A 16,070-nucleotide genomic window follows, 5' to 3' on the forward strand; every position below is an offset into this window, starting at 1 on the left:
ACAAAACAGGCTTCAAAATGTCCGAATGAGTATGCTAACAGGTAACACTAGCATGGTATTAGCATTGCTATGAGTATTATGCTAGCTAACTTAGCCTGAAAGCTAACTAAAGCTAGCTAGCTACAGTTTCTTAAAAATAACTTGCGCTTTGGGGTCTTAGAACTCACTCGTCTAAAGGTAAATATTAGTTAATTCCCGGGCAATAGAAAACATACATTACGCACTTACTTTTGTTTTGCAGTGTGTTGCAACGGCATGCTGTAAGATTGCATATAGGCTATTCGTGCATTGCTTGGTATCATTGTTCCTGTATCAAGTGCGGCATATATTCAAGTGCGGTTTATGCTCAGATTTACAAACACAAAGCTCCCATTCTGGTGAGGTGCGGTTTATAGAAAATGTGACAACATACGGCACATTTTCTTTAATGTCATCAATGAACATATAACAAAGGTAAATTGGTTTGTTATGTATGTTCACCAAAATTTGAGTTTGTGTGTAAGAATCCACTATTTTGAGGTATTTCATGTTATTTTATCACGTATTAGATATAAGGACTTTTATTTTGATAGCGTGTGAAACGCGTGCAAGGTTTAGTAAGGATGAGCAGGGCCCAGGGTCTAAGTGCTCTATTTACACAGTTAGCTGACCAGATAGGCCAGTCTATAGCAGCCGAACTTCAGCCTGAAGCTAACGACAGTCGCAACACTGACTCACCTGAGGGACCAAAGGTTAACCAGTTTTTTGAGATGTCACTGTCCAACGTCAAATTGGTCATGCAGTCTGATGCCAAGGTACCTCCCCTGTTCAGGGTGGATGGCAGTGACAAGTTCACAGTCTGTGAATGAGAGCTACTTATGACTACTTAAGTGAGGAAGATTCATGAGCATTCACAGGAAATAATGTCAAGGTTCTTAGGTAAGGACTTTGGTGAGATGAGCTGCTCAAATATGCCATTGGCAGACTTTTACGACACATATGCTGAACCAGGAGTTTCTGCAATGGATTACTGGATTTGTCTCAATAAAGCCATGGATATGGTGGACGAATGTTTGGGAAAGCGGGGCCATGCCATTAGTGACCATAGCCGTGAAGTCTGTCTGATGTTCATTTAACACTGTCCTGATCCATCTCTAGCTAACATCTTTCAGTTAAAGTCAGCTGAGCAGTGGTCAGCGAATGAAATTCAGGATAAAATCGATGACTCAGTGCTGAAGAGGACTTGCGCGGGAGTTCTGCGGTATAGGCCAGAAGTGGAACAGCATCCCTCACATTCTTGTGTGTCGTTGTCACAGCCTTTGACTGATGTGTCTGTGAGTTCAATGGCTCCAGTGCCTGCCCAAGCGCCTCCAGCTCCTGCTCCGGCTGTTGCCACCTGCATGAACAGTCTGGTGAGCTTGTTGGATCGGCTGTTGATGCAACAGATGCAGGTTCCTGTGAAACCCCCTGGCATGTCTACAGCACCTTGTGCCAGACTGGACAAGTCATTAGAGTCTATGTAAGGCAGGACCATTCTACTCTGTCATATTGCAGACAGGACAATTTGTGTCTGGGGTGCCTTACTCCTGGACATTTTAAGAAAGATTTGCCTGATTCGTGCGCAGCAATAGAACTGCGCCCAGTACAGTGGTGATCCTCAGGGGCCTGGACCACAGGGAAACGGTGTCACTCGCTCTTGAAGAGGGGCTATGTGGGTGAAGTAGTGGTGAGGTAACAGGATAATTGTACAGGAGTAGGTAACAGGATAATTGTACAGGGTAGTGATGGGGTTGGAGTTTTCAGTAAGTTGTTTTACGTGGCAGTTAAGGTCAATGGTAAAGAGACGCTCCAGGGAATGCTTGACTCGGGTTCAATGGCTTGTACAATTATCAAACACGTGTGTAGAACGGCTGCAGGCGTTCTACCACAAACGTCAATCAGAGGAGAACATTGTATTGATCGGCTGTGGGGGTCAGCTTCCACAACCTGAAGGCATCTATGATCTGGAATTGGAGTTGTACGGCACTCGCGTTGCGTTGTACCCAGCCTGGTGGTGGCAGGTCAACCACTGGACCTCATTGTGGGGTCTAATGTGATAAAGTACCTGCTCCGTTCCATGAAGAGTTCTAGCGAATACTGGAATCTTACCTCAAGGAACAGACAATGCAACACAGAGGTTGATCAGTTTCTTGACATGATGTCCAGTATCCACCGTTGGAGGGGAGATGTGGTGCCTGATAAAGTTGGGACCGTCAAGCTAACTCACGCTTCTGCCATGCTATGAACTTCTAGTCTGGGGGAAATTGCCCGCTCATATTCCTGTGTCTCCAGGCAGTACAGTTGATGTGGAGCCCAACACATCCAAAGTCATGCCGTGTAACATCACGGTTGGTCGTGTCATTAAGCCCATGTGAGGGGACAGGTGGGTCCCCTTGACCATTGTTAACCCAACAGACAAGCCTATCACTTTGAAGCAAAACAGCAAATTGGCAGATGTTTCTCCGTGTGTGGCTGTTGAGGACCTGGACATGTTCCAGGCCATTCATATGACTCCAGTGACGTGCCCTTCCATTGTTACCTATGGGAGTGACCTTTCACATGCAGATAAAAGTCTTGCAGAATTGGGGCTTGGCGATGTTGACATTGCCTCAGACCAGATAAATGATTCCACCAGACATGACTTTACTAAGTTGCTGACAGAGTATTGGGATATCTTCTCAAAGGACACTCTGGATTGTGGCAACGCCAAGGGTTATGCTCACCGAATCCGTCTTTCGGATGACCGCCCCTTTCGGCTCCCGTACAGGAGAGTGCCACCGGCCCATTATGACAAGTTGAAACAGACCCTAACAGAGATGGAGGATAAGGGAATTATCAGGAAGTCCATGAGTGATTTTGCATCGCTCTTTGTGATGGTCTGGATGAAGGATGGTGATTTGCGAATTTGCACGGACTTCAGATGGCTTAATGCCAGAATTTAAAGGACGCCCACCCATTACCACACCAATCAGACTTATTTGCAGCCCTGAGAGGCAGCACGGTGTTCAGTACAATGGACCTCACTTCGGGTTTTTATCTCTATGCATTTCTTGGTCATGTCGTTGATGGCACTGGTGTGTCCATGGATTCTGGCGGGTTGAAGTGATTACCAATATGAAGACTCATGATCTGATGGAGGACGGTGGCTGTGTCCCATCTGTGCGGAGAATAAAGTCGTTTCTGGGGATGGTATTTTATTACCAGCACTTCATCCCTGATTGTTCATCTCTTGCCAAGCCCCTATTTGCACTGACAGCTGGTCAGAAGAGGGGGGGGGGGGATCGCTAAGGACAAGAGGAAACCGGGTGCATTCCGGAACCTAACTCTATCTGACTGGATGGCGGAATGTGAAACTGCATTCAATATGCTGAAGAACAGGCTGTTGGAGTGCATTGTGCTTGCCCATCCAAACAATTCTTCATTGGACGGATCGGGCGCAGTACTGTCTCAGGTTGCACCAGGAGAGGACAGAGCATGACCAATTGCTTTTGCAAGCAAGACGTTGAGTGCAGCACATGGAAGTATCCAGCACACCGGCTGGAATTCTTGGCTTTGAAGTTGGAGCGTCCGCGAGAAGTTCTCTCACTGGTTGAAGGGCCATACCTTCACTGTCTGGACTGCTAACAATCCACTTACTTACCTTTTCACGAATCCTAAGCTGGTATGTTGTGACCAGCGTTGGGTTGCTAAGCTGGCATCCCACACCTTTGATCTTAAGCACGTACCGGGGATCAAGAATGTTGGTGCTGACACACTGAGCCGAGACCTATTTGCCAAGCCAGTGGGTCAGAGATTGCTCGGGGAACCGTACCATCGTCTCCTTGGTGAAGCAGAGCGGACTGAGGATGAGTCGGTCCAGGATGTCTTCTGGCTCACCTGTCAGTCTCAATCCAAGTGTTCCTTGAGCCCAACACCGACCTTGTCATCTAAGAACTCTTATACCTCTGAGGAGATTGGTGCTCTCTGCCAGACCCACTGTCGTTGGGAGTCAGCTGCTGAATCCAAAGCAGTCAGCTTGGTCCAATATGTCCAACAGTTGGATGGCAGGTCAGGACACTCTGCCGGTGTTCTCTTCTCAGGAGCTGCAGCAAGGTCAACAGTAGGATCCCTACATCAGGAAGGTGTTGCCTTTTGTTCTGCAGAGGAGAAGACCGTCGAGGAGGGAAAAGCACGGTGCTGATTCAATGGCTCTCAGGCTGTTCAAGCAATGGGATATGCTGGAGGTTGTAGACGGCATCCTGTATAGGGTGACAAGAGACCCAATTACTAAACTGAATAGGTCTCAGTATGTGCTACCACAGGCACTGAGGGACAGAGGGATGTCAGGCATTCATGACATGGCCGGTCATCAGGGCCAAGCTCGAACACTGATTCTAGCAAAACAACGGTTCTTCTGGTCAGACATGGAGGCAGGTATCAAGGAGTATGTGAGGTGCTGTCAGAGATGTGTTCTTGGGAAGTCTCCAGAGCCGTCTGCTCGTGCACCCCTGGAAAGTATCAAGACATCGGCCCCGATGCAGCTGGTCTGTATGGATTTCTGGTCGGTGGAAGACAACAAACAGCGATCCTTGATGTCCTTGTCGTTACGGACCACTTTACAAAGTTAGGCCACGCATTCCCATGCGCCAACCAGACGGCTAAGCAGGTAGCCAAGAAACTCTGGGACAGTGTGTTTTGTGTCTATGGATTTCCAGAAAGGATCCATTCTGATCGCAGAGCAAACTTCAAGAGCAACTTGATAGGAGAGCTGCTTCACTTGGCTGGTGTGGCAAAATCCCATAATACCGCATACCATCCTATGGGTAATGACGGGACGGAAAGGTTTAATCGAACCCTAGGGAACATGCTTCGTACCCTCCCTCTTCGGGCAAAACAACATTGGCCGCAGCAAATTCAGGCACTCACTTTTGCGTATAACGCCACTCTGCACGAGACTACGGGTCATGCTCCATTCTTCCTGATGTTTGGCTGCGTCCCAAGACTGCCAGGACATCATGTTCAAGCAGGTGTTCTGTGATCCTGTCGTTGTTGATTACCACTCGTATGCCAATCTTTGCTTTCAGGTCTCAGGAATGCTATACAGATTGCTCAGCAGCATTCATCGGATGAGCAGCAGCATCAGGCCCGCCAGTATAATAAGCGGATCAAGGGTACTCACCTCAGATTTGGAGATTGGGTGCTGGTGGCAAATAAGGGTGAGTGGGGCAAGAAAAAGCTTGCTGACAAGTGGGATGACCAGGGGCCCGTTCTCCGTACGTCGCTAACTCGGTGAGCTGGATTTGATTGTTGACGATTTGGCATTATCTAGGACTGTTTGGTTCTTCGAAGCTCATTCTGGACTTGCTGTCATAGCAACACCTGCTCGAGAGCAGGCTTATTTTATGTAAACCAGATTTGATTGCGACTATATGAGCAGAGGTGATACAGGAAGTGTAACACAGACATGTCTGTCCGTTTTTACGACAACAACCTGTTGCGGAAGGTGCAAGAATAATAAGCAGAATTTAACATGAAACCGAATTAATTGCTCATTGCGTGATAGATCCTTAAGCACAGGGCGATATGCTGCTAGCCAATACTTTTTTGAGAGGGTGTCATTTACATCCTTTATTATTTTTTAAAACCACATTATATGACATTAAAGATGATAAACAAAGTATGAAAATTAAAAAACATAGGCCTAGCTTACTGTAATAAGCGATAAAACATCTAACGTGGTCACTACTATACATTTAATTTGGTCTGCTACTTTTGCCAGCCCTCTTTCTTGGATTTTGCAGACTTTGAGGTGTTCCCTGGCTTTCTGATTAACTCTTCAAATTCGGAGTAACCTTTGAGCAAGCTGTTGCTCTGTTGGCTCTATTGTGGAAAAAATTAGGTACTCTTTTTGGCCACGGTGAGCAGCCATAGACTTATGTAAGCAGCCAATAGCAGTAATGGTGATCAAGGTTTTTACTATCGATACATAACCCCTTTTTGACCAACGCGCAGTTATACTAATTATAAACAACATGGGTGTTCAAACAACCGAATTAGCCAGATCATGATTAGCAAGATGATGTCATCTTGGATGTGTCATTTGATCTCGGATGTAATAAGCGACGTATGGAGAACGGGCCCCTGGTGTACACAGTTGTTGCTGTAAATCCTGACATCCATGTTTACAAGATAAAGGATGTGTCCGGAAATGCCAAAGTTGTGCACAGGAACCTGCTGTTGGAAGTAAACTTCCTGCCATTTCCCACCGACGTGTAAGCTGTGGAGAGCAATGTTGTTGCTGATTCCAACAATGGCTCAGGGCAGTCTGATAGTGTGGAAGAGGAGGATATGGACCTGCTAACTGAGGATGGGGAGCTAGACTCTGGTTCCCAGGCTCCGGTGACCAACACAGCCTCTATGTTGGAACTGGAAACAATTGGTGAGGAGGCCCTGCTGCTGCTCCGTTCCCTGTCTTGGACTCTCCATCCATTGTCTCTGACACTACCCCTTCCACTACTGACAGTTCCCGTTCCAAGATATTCTGGGCAGGCACACAGCCCTGTTAGCACACGGGCAGGTAGAATTATTAAGACTTTGAATCGCCTTATTGAGTCAATGGTACAAAAACCTATAAGAAAATGGATTAACAAGGGGTTTGGTATTTGTTCTCAATCTCTCTTTGTTTTGTTTGAGGGTACTATTTTGCTGAATGTTTTTATTTATTTTACCTCGAAACAGAACAGTACCATACAGAGGACTACGACGGCGTATTAGGGCCAGTAGGTAAAAAAAAGAATTGGCGCCGGAGGAGAGAGGAGGGGTAATATTCCAAGATTAAAGCCGTAAATTTGCGAGTCGGAGATTCTCAGAGTTCTCAAAGTCACAGATTTGCGAGAAAAAAACTAGTAAATTTGTGAGAAAAAAGTCGGAGATTCTCAGAGTTTATAAAGTCACAGATTTGCGAGAAAAAAACTAGTAAATTTGTGAGAAAAAAATTCTCCAACATTATTAAGTTGAAAATGTGGATTTGTTTTTTCTCAAGGAATCTCATTTCTTCACTTTGCATGGTGAACCTCATCACAGCACAGACGCCGTCGCTTGCCATGTACAAAGCCTGCAGTAATGGATGACCTGATCAAATTATACTTTTCAATTGGTTTGTGGTACAACAGGACACAGCCAAGACGCTGCTCTTTTCTAAACTGATCCACACCTTGAGGATCGACTCATTTGAGGATCTGTCGTATTGTGTCCTGATGTTGAACCACAAATCGAATTTGAATTGCCTGTGGATGTAACTAGCGATATCCTTGCATCTGTCCATTGCATTGTAGTTCCTGATGCACAAGAGCTATCACCTCATCCAAATAAGTATGATGTTTCCTTCTGAATAGGCCCAAATCACTGCAATGTATTTTCAAAGTCCGAATGCTTATTACAATCTGGTGATTCTGGGCAAAAATCAGGAGTAGCCTATTTCCTTATTGCTGAATCCTATTGAATAGTATAATTCAGACTTTTTTCTCGCAAATTTGTGACTTTAATTTTGGAATATTATTTTTTTTTTACCTACTGGCCCTAATACGTCGTTGTAGAGGACAGACCAACCCGAATTGCAACATCTCGTCTCATCATTCATTATCACGAAAGACACAACGCAGGGATTAATAAGACTGGACAGCTCACGTCTGTTACAAACACATAGTTCATATAAAATGACCACATGGAGAGGGCAATTTCTTATAAAAGAAAATATTAAGTACTCCACAAATAAAATGTACTTATATTTGATTTCTAATTTTTTACAAGGCTCAAAATTGTGGCCATTTTGGTCACATATGCTCTCGAAATGTAATCTGTGCAACCTATAAATACTTTTCAATTCAATTTTATTGAGAATCAACTCTCAGTGCACAATGTGTCGAGTATGTACCACTGAATTAGGGCTGCCACAAACAACTATTTTTCTGTTTTTCTGTTTTTCAATTTTTCTGATTAATCTATAGACTATTTTATTGATTAGTACTCCATACTCCGTTGTCCAAGCAACGCGTCATGGTTACGGTTAGCTAAATAGCAAGAGCTAACCTAGAGAACCATCCTATCAACCAACGTAGAATAAACCCAGATTCTAACCTACCTAAACATGTATTCAATGGAAACTCTAAGGTAGCAGGCAGACAACTTTATAGCTTTAATAATGCGTGTATTTAGCAGCTACAATGACAACATATATTAAAAGGCTTTCCCTAATAAACATGAGAAGACAACACCAGACAACGGTGGTTTTGCCTTTTCTGGCAGTCAATCATCCAGTACAGCGCCTGTATGTTTTCTTTTCAGGTGCTCGAGCATAGTGCAAGTGCTGCTGTGGTATGCCATTGCAACTTTGCACAGTGTACAAACCACCTTATTGTTTGGTGATAGCGTTAAGTCGAAGTATTCCCATACTTTTGAAACCTTGGGTATTTGGGGACTCGGGTTTCAGAACCAAGTCGGACTCTGCTGCAGCTGCCATGATATTTGAGCGTTGACTGGAGCCGACCAATGACTTCAGCCAACAGCGACTGACGTCATGCAAGCACCAATTACGTTGTGATATTGAAGAAGATCATTTGTTATAATGAATTGAAGCGTTTTTTGCTTTTTTTTATCATTTAAAAAAATGCGTTGATTTAAAATATTGATGTTGACGCATTTTCAGCGTCGACATCATCAATGACGTCGACGAATGGCGGCAGCCCAACACTGAATTGTGTTGATTTTACACGGATTACTACAGTACATATTCAAAATCAAACAGTGATAACTAAATTCACAAGTACATAGATATGGGCAGATTCAATATAAAGATAATATAAAGATAATATACACATACAAGTACCAAACATTCAAGTCACAAGAATATCACATACATAATACTGATATGTCCTCAGCCATTTGACTCATTGTAAAGACGGATAGCCTGATGGAGGAATGAATTGCTGTCTTTTTGTACGGGCTGTTGGGATGGTGAGTTTTGAGTTATTTCTTAGAGTCCGCCCTGTGGCCCTAGTCGGTGGTACAAGGTCATGCAGAGGGTGGCTTTCCTCAAGCATGTCTTTCAGCAGTTTTACTGCAGCCGTCTCCCGTCTTTCCTTCAGGGTTGGTAGAGGTGGTACGCTGCGTCCACCCCCTAGTGAGACAATCCTGAGTGCCCTCCTTTGTACTCTTTCGATGGTCCTTTCATGTTCTTTACTACAGCCCACCAGTAGTACATGTCCATACTCAAGCAGAGGTCTTACAAGAGTAATGTATACTTGCATCGATCAGCAACACTAGTGCCCTGTTTTGTAAGAAGCCGTAGATGGTGTAGTCTTCTAGATGCCTTTGTAACCATGGAGTCCACTTGGTCGTTAAAAATTGCCTGTCCAGGTGTCACGGACCTGCTAGATGTTCCATGCGCCCCCTAGAGGTTAATTTAATCCTACCTCAAATTGTTTTAGACAAAGTAGCTTTAAAGTGAGAAAGTGGTTTAGTCGTCTCCCAGATGCGAGTGAGAGTATTATTTTAGTTCAGTAATTCTGTATCTCCAATATATTTGTAGCCTTAAGACGGCATCATCTGTAAGTGTTCAAGTTAATATGCAGTTATATATTATATTATTTCCTTATTGTTGTACAATTAGCTCTGTATAGAGATCGCCAGGTGGTTAGCACTTTTGCTAGCGATTTAGCATGCTAATTCCATTCGGTTTAGTTAGGCTACTCTACTATCATCAGCTATTACATGTATGTTGTACATGTCATCTTGTTTAATCCTGTGATATTGTGGCATAAGAGTGAATATACTTACTGTGGTCTTGTATTTCTGTGTTACAGTTTTACAATTTCTCTTTATTAAACCTGCCAATACGAAACCTGCTTGTTCCTTGGAGGGATGATTGAGGAAGTATTTAGCTCACTGTATAGCCAGACATATGTTCGCTAGGAGCAACGTTTGGTGAGGACAGTACACCAGGATAAAACCAAGGCTCTTGGCTGACTCAACACAAGGCACTGGTTTCCCCCCAAGACGGGACTGCACCCGACTACATCAAGTCTCTCCTGCAGCCTTACACCCCCACCCGCCACCTACGGTCTTCTTCAGACAACCGCCTGGTGGTCCCACCTGTCAAGACCACCCGGTCCCAACACAAGCTCTTCTCCTGCCTGGCCCCCCAGTGGTGGAATCAACTCCCCACCTCCATCAGAGACACAGACTGTCTCTCCACTTTCAAGAGAAAGCTCAAGACCCACTTGTTCCGGGAGTATAACGGTACTTAGGAATGGTTTGCTGAACCCAATGCTAGTTTCCTCACGGATCACAATGACTCGACTTGTTGCTCTTGTTGGTTAGTGGTAACTGATTTAAACTGTTGTATTCGCTGCGAAATAATCTATTTGAGTTCATATTATTTTTATTTTTACTGTTGCTTGCCTTTTCTACAGGTACACTTGCACTTAGAGATTCATGTTGTTTAATTGTAACTTGCTTAACTACAGGCTCTTATGGTTCTTCCCTTTGGCACTTATTTTTTGGTTGTTCACAATGTGTGCTTCTTGTTTTGGCTACCCGCAATGCTTTGGGGCTATCTTGTTGTTATTGGCAGCGTTTCCCAGATTCCTTAAGAAGCTCTTAAGCGCTGAAACCTTTTTAGGAGCGCTCTTAAGAGTACTGTGAAAGAAGGACGTGTTTCCCAGAGTCGTTCTTAGCTTAAGAAGATCTTTCACTAAGAAGGAAATGTAAGATCAGCCTGACCCACTTAACAGCTTTCTTAGCGACCAAACGCTCACTGCAGCCGCGTCAGGGAAAGTTATATCTGACACTCAAAGGAATACTAAAACCATGCGTGATGATAAATGTGCGCCCACAGCAGCAGAACACTGACGCAAGAAAAATAATAGCATAATAAGAAAAATAACGATATAAAAATAAATAATTGCTCATGTGTTCCTGTAGCTACATAAATAAAATGAATCATCATTACTATCACTCATTACGTTTTCACAAACATTCGGCATCTGCATGAGTTGACATTAGATATAAAAACATCAAAACCCTGTGGTATTTCACAGAAATCAGGGAAACTGACAGGTGTAATTGTACTCGGCTGGAACCTCATCAAGAGATCGAGGCTCCACCTCAGTCTATATATAAAGGCGTTGCTGAAGTCCACGCGAGTGAAACACCATTGCTGCAATACAGCATATTCTCGCTGCTAATCAACAGCGTCGCCGTGCGCAAAGCCAGATAGTTTATAAATACCTATGTGCATCAGCACTTCTCCCCACTGAATGTGCTGTCGGACCGGGCTGTCCAGTCCAAGTACCGGCTTCCCCGTATGGAGATCCAACGCCTCGTCACGTTAGAGTCCCCACACATCCGGAGGGCAACCCGCTGCAATTTTGCCCTCAACCCGGAAGTGCAGCTCCTGGCTTTGTTGCGTTTTTACGCAGTGGGGAGCTTCCTGGATGTGGTGGGGGACGGCACCATCCTCAGCAAGGCATCGGTTTCACGGGGTGTGGCAGCCGTGACATCCTGCGCCATGCCTGGACACATCCAAATGCCCACCACACGGGACGAGGTCCGCCAGGTCCACAGTGGATTTCATGCCATGGCTGGGATCCCCCGGGTAGTCGGTGTCGTGGATGGCACACTGATCCCAATCCACTACTCCCAACAATAAACCCACTACCACTACCATCACACATCAACTATCATGTATAGGGCTCAAGGCCGTAGCCATGGAGTCAACATTGGGGGGTACGAATTACATTTTTTATGATAATTTCGGACAGCGTGCGTGGTTGCCTGTTGTAGCGTAGCACAGTTATATTTTTATATCAATATATTGGGGGGGACATTGTGACCAGATTTGAATAGCGGGGGGGATGTGTCCCCCCAATATGTATTATGATTACGGCCTTACACGGTGTTGTGTGTGATTCGTGCGCTGATAAAGTGGTGGGTAATCGATTTTCCTGGCATCGATTGATTTAGTTTCAACACCACGGCGGTGGACAGCTCCCACTAAGAGCTTCTTAAGAGGCTTCTTTGGCAGGATCTTAAGAAGGGAAACACCCCTATCTTAGCACTTCTTCTTAGCCGAACCCTTCTTAAGAGCCTTCTTAAATCCTTAAGAACGATTGAATCTGGGAAACGCGGCCATTATCAGTGACCTATGCACTTGATAAAGTTCTCTCTTGGAAGTCGCTTTGGATAAAAGCGTCTGCCAAATGAATAAATGTAAATGCAAATGTAAGACTCAGTGTTGGTGGGACAGGGACTGATCTGCTGAAACAGATCACTTTTGGGAGTGTAACAAACTACTTGTGCGTAAGTCACTGGACAGGTTCAAGTGGACACTGCACCTTTAAGGTCTGGGCTATGTTGTGGGTAGCTAGCTACGTTTTATGTTCAAAAAGTATCATCTTTGTAGGCCTACTTGAATAAACAATGCACAAAGCTGTGTGCCAAAAGGGAGAAGTTTGCCGACCTCCTGTCTTTCCAACTCCATACAGAAGCACTTGTGCGAGTGTAAATAACTGTTGTGGTGTGACATGGACATTTCTCTACAAAATACTCGCTAATTGCACAGTAGTATGTGCCTGCTGTGAGCTGATACAGTGACCGGTCCACCGTTCTATCCAATGTTACATAACCAATTAAACTACATTGATAGATTTTTAACTTTCATGCCGATTTTAGTTAATATTAGCCGCCAATCACTCCCTTTGCGAGACACACGAGTGTGGATGATGTTACCCACACAGTTGAATAATCACTTACGGACCCTCCCCCCTCACAAACGTTGGCCAACTGTGGCAGACTTGTTCTTATGGAGGGAGATATGTCTCCCTATGTCTATGCAAGTACCATGATCCACAAATGTTCCACAATTTAGAAATGTGTTTTGCGATCCACAAAAACAAAATCCTTAATTGTGATTTGTAAGTTGGCATTTTCATAAATGTGCTATGATTTGTACACATAGATGTCTATTCGTAAATATATTGTTTGTAATTCCTTAAAATACTTTACATTTTGTGTGGGTATTTCTCATGGTCTGCCCCTTGTAAATCTACAATCTGCAGTTGTGGATCGCCCAATACACGCGTACAATCCTTCTTCCAATTATGTAATTTTGAGAAATTTGCATACATCCACACACAAATAGCTCTTGATTCACACATGTAAGCCCCCTCCTCCCCTTTCGACAGTGACATCCGGTAGAGGGCAGTGTTGTTCTCTGCATTGATGGCTGTGTAGTGCATTCAGGGATTTGGCTCCGTTAGGGTGCTATCTAGCTATGGCTGGACAAGAAGGATTGCATGCTGATGGTGTGTCTTCGACAGTAAATAAAAATCACTTGAAAATTGCTTAACAGTGAGATGGCAAGCTAGCTAGCTAAAACAATGTGTAACTTTACCATTTGTGGATCATGACACTTGCATTTACGAATAATTTTGAGACATCTCTCTCTATACGCTCCCTCCTAATTCCCTCCTAGAAAAAACAAATTCTAATTTTCAGGTTGCACATGTGCGAGTAAGAAAAAAAAGTCTAATTTGCAGGATGCACATGTACGAGTAGTTAAGAAAATACTTGCAGTCTCAAATATTGGTGACCGTTTAGTTGCAGTCTAGAGCCCTGTGTATCAATGTCTCTTTCTCACACACACACACACAGACCTGGTACACTGGTGATGCAGAGGACGTGGGAGTTGCAGGCATAGAAGCTGTCCAGAAGGTCAGAGGGATGATTGGCATCCATTACCATGACTTTGGTGGAGGAGTGAGTGCTGGTGCAGATCCATACTCTGCTGGACACCTGATCATGAAAACGCTGCTCCTTCTCCAGCTCCCCCTTTTCTTGGTCCTGAGGTGAGGAGATGTTGAGCACCAAGTCTTTGAATGCAGGGCCTTGTTTGGAGTATGGAGTGTTTATAGTGGACCCTATGATTGGCTGCTTTACTACCTCCTTACCTTGTTCTCCTGCTCCAATTGGTCCAGGTTGTTCTGAGAGCCTTTCTTCTGTTTGGTTACCTCAAGCTCCACCCCTGAGACTTCACTGGCCCCCAACATGGCCCCGCCCTCTCTGGTCCAGCCCCCTGACAGGTTCACACCTGCAGCACACCACAGCTGAAGAAAAGACAAGACCTAAATATTACAAACACCATCAATTGATATTGTGCTTCTATTTTACAAATCTATTTTATGTTTAAAGTTGTAAGGCTGGGTGTCACCCTGCCCCCACCACTCATATGCTAAAATCTGGAGCTGCTGGATGGAGTCTCTACTTGATGGCTCTCACATCTCATTGCCTAACTTACTGTAGCATTGCTAGTCATATGTTGATAAGTAAGGGTCAAGATGTGGTGTGATTAGTTTGTTCTTGGGTATAAAAGGAATTGTGAAGCATTGTTCTGTGGATTCTTCATCTCCTCAGCTCTGGCTTGTCCTACTCCTTCCTCACCTCTTGCTTCCTCTCTGGTTTACAATAATCAAAGTAGAGTAGGTAAGACTTAAAGATCCTGTAAAGCAAATGCCATGATTTGCTTCTCAGTACATTATTTACATGTGAAATGAGTTCCTGAAAGCATGTGCAAAGCGCAAAAACTTTGTCGCACTGAGATGCGGAGTTAGACCGTTGAACAGTTTCTCTTCAAATTTTTGCTCAAGTTTTGTGTAGGCGGACCCAAAACCCGACCGATCTACGTCACTGCGACCGATCTACGTCAGATCACAGACGGTTGCATTCTGTTACTCAGCTGGTACAATGACAAAGTAATGAACACATAAAACACTCAGAGATTGCAGGTATGGCTGTTCTGATATCTGCAATTGATTTAGCTAGAGTTGCTGTTGTTGCTAAATTCAATAAATTATTCAGCTACTTTAGGAGACACGCCCCCTCCAGTCTCAAGCAGAGAAGACTGATTTTCTCACAATTTCAAAGCAAAATTTAACATACTTGTCAGTTTAGTTTTTCATTCAAATTTGGATGGGTAATAAACAACACATTCTTCTGTGGTGTGATGAACCTAAACCCCATTTTCAATTCCACTTTACAGGATCTTTAAAGCCTTCATTTTGTAACATGTTTATTAATTGATTTCATTCGTTTGCAATGTTTTACATTTGAAATTTTTTTTCAAATTCATTTAACTTTACATTCACCATTCTTGCTTTAATTTAACCCATATAGTCAATTAACAAATTCTATTGGTATTGGCATTTTTTAGTCTTTGATAACACACTGTTCAATTTTCCATCTTCCTTCAAACATAGGGGAATTTGTTTTGGTTGTTTGGCCGATATTAAACCCCCTACAGAGTGGTGTGTGTGTTCACCTTCATAGAAGCATCTTTCTGGTCCAGAGGCCTCAGGTAAATCGGGACAGGCAGGTTCTTCATCTTGTTCTCTGATTGACCACCATTAGCCACCTGTGAGAACAGGAATAACATCCAACATTATTCTACAGGACAAACACTTAGTCCCTCCTGGGGTAACTTTCCATTGGAATTAACGAGGATATGGGAATTAACGGGAATATATGGGAATTAACGGGAATAAACTGGAAAGTTAGCCGATAACAGGGAACTTAAATGTAGTTAAAAACCCATCTAGCAGCATAACCATATTTAATGCAAATTAAGTTGTTGTTATACACTGCAATCCTCAATCACATGCACACAGCACACTACTTACTGCAGGGTTATTGAAGCCACACACCCTGCATGCACTGTGCATTACTCCATTCCGTTACGTGTGTTCGACTTCATGCAGAGCCTGCTGCGCTGACAGCCGGCTGCAGCAGGCTGACTTGAAGCAGTGATATCTGGTTAGACTTTTTGTCCAACTTGAGACGGCGCCGAGGCTAGGTCACTGTGACGTATCAATCAAAGTACCGTGAGATCAATTTGAGAACTGCCGGCTGTGTAGCCGAGCACATGTTCTCAAGAGCACCTGCATGAGTTCTAATGACACAGCCATTTCATGATTGAGGACTCGCGTTCTGAGGTGCCTGAGGACTCGAGCCCTCAGGTGCCT

General features: G+C 44.1%; 1 protein-coding gene across 2 annotated transcripts in view; it reads right to left on the reverse strand.

The window, feature by feature from the left end:
* Positions 1–16,070, reverse strand: part of LOC146253672 (C-Jun-amino-terminal kinase-interacting protein 4-like) — a 138,313-nt gene that overhangs the window by 41,933 nt on the left and 80,310 nt on the right. For both annotated transcript variants that reach the window (XM_084678627.1, XM_084678626.1), the window contains 3 exons: positions 15,371–15,463; positions 14,004–14,159; positions 13,710–13,896 (listed from right to left, as the gene is read on the reverse strand). In XM_084678627.1, coding sequence (XP_084534753.1) covers positions 13,710–13,896; positions 14,004–14,159; positions 15,371–15,463 — 436 coding nt within the window. The remainder of the gene's footprint in view (positions 1–13,709; positions 13,897–14,003; positions 14,160–15,370; positions 15,464–16,070) is intronic.

This window comes from Hypomesus nipponensis, chromosome 17, assembly GCF_054491055.1.
Source record: "Hypomesus nipponensis isolate SF chromosome 17, ASM5449105v1, whole genome shotgun sequence".
NCBI classification, from domain to species: Eukaryota; Metazoa; Chordata; class Actinopteri; order Osmeriformes; family Osmeridae; genus Hypomesus; species Hypomesus nipponensis.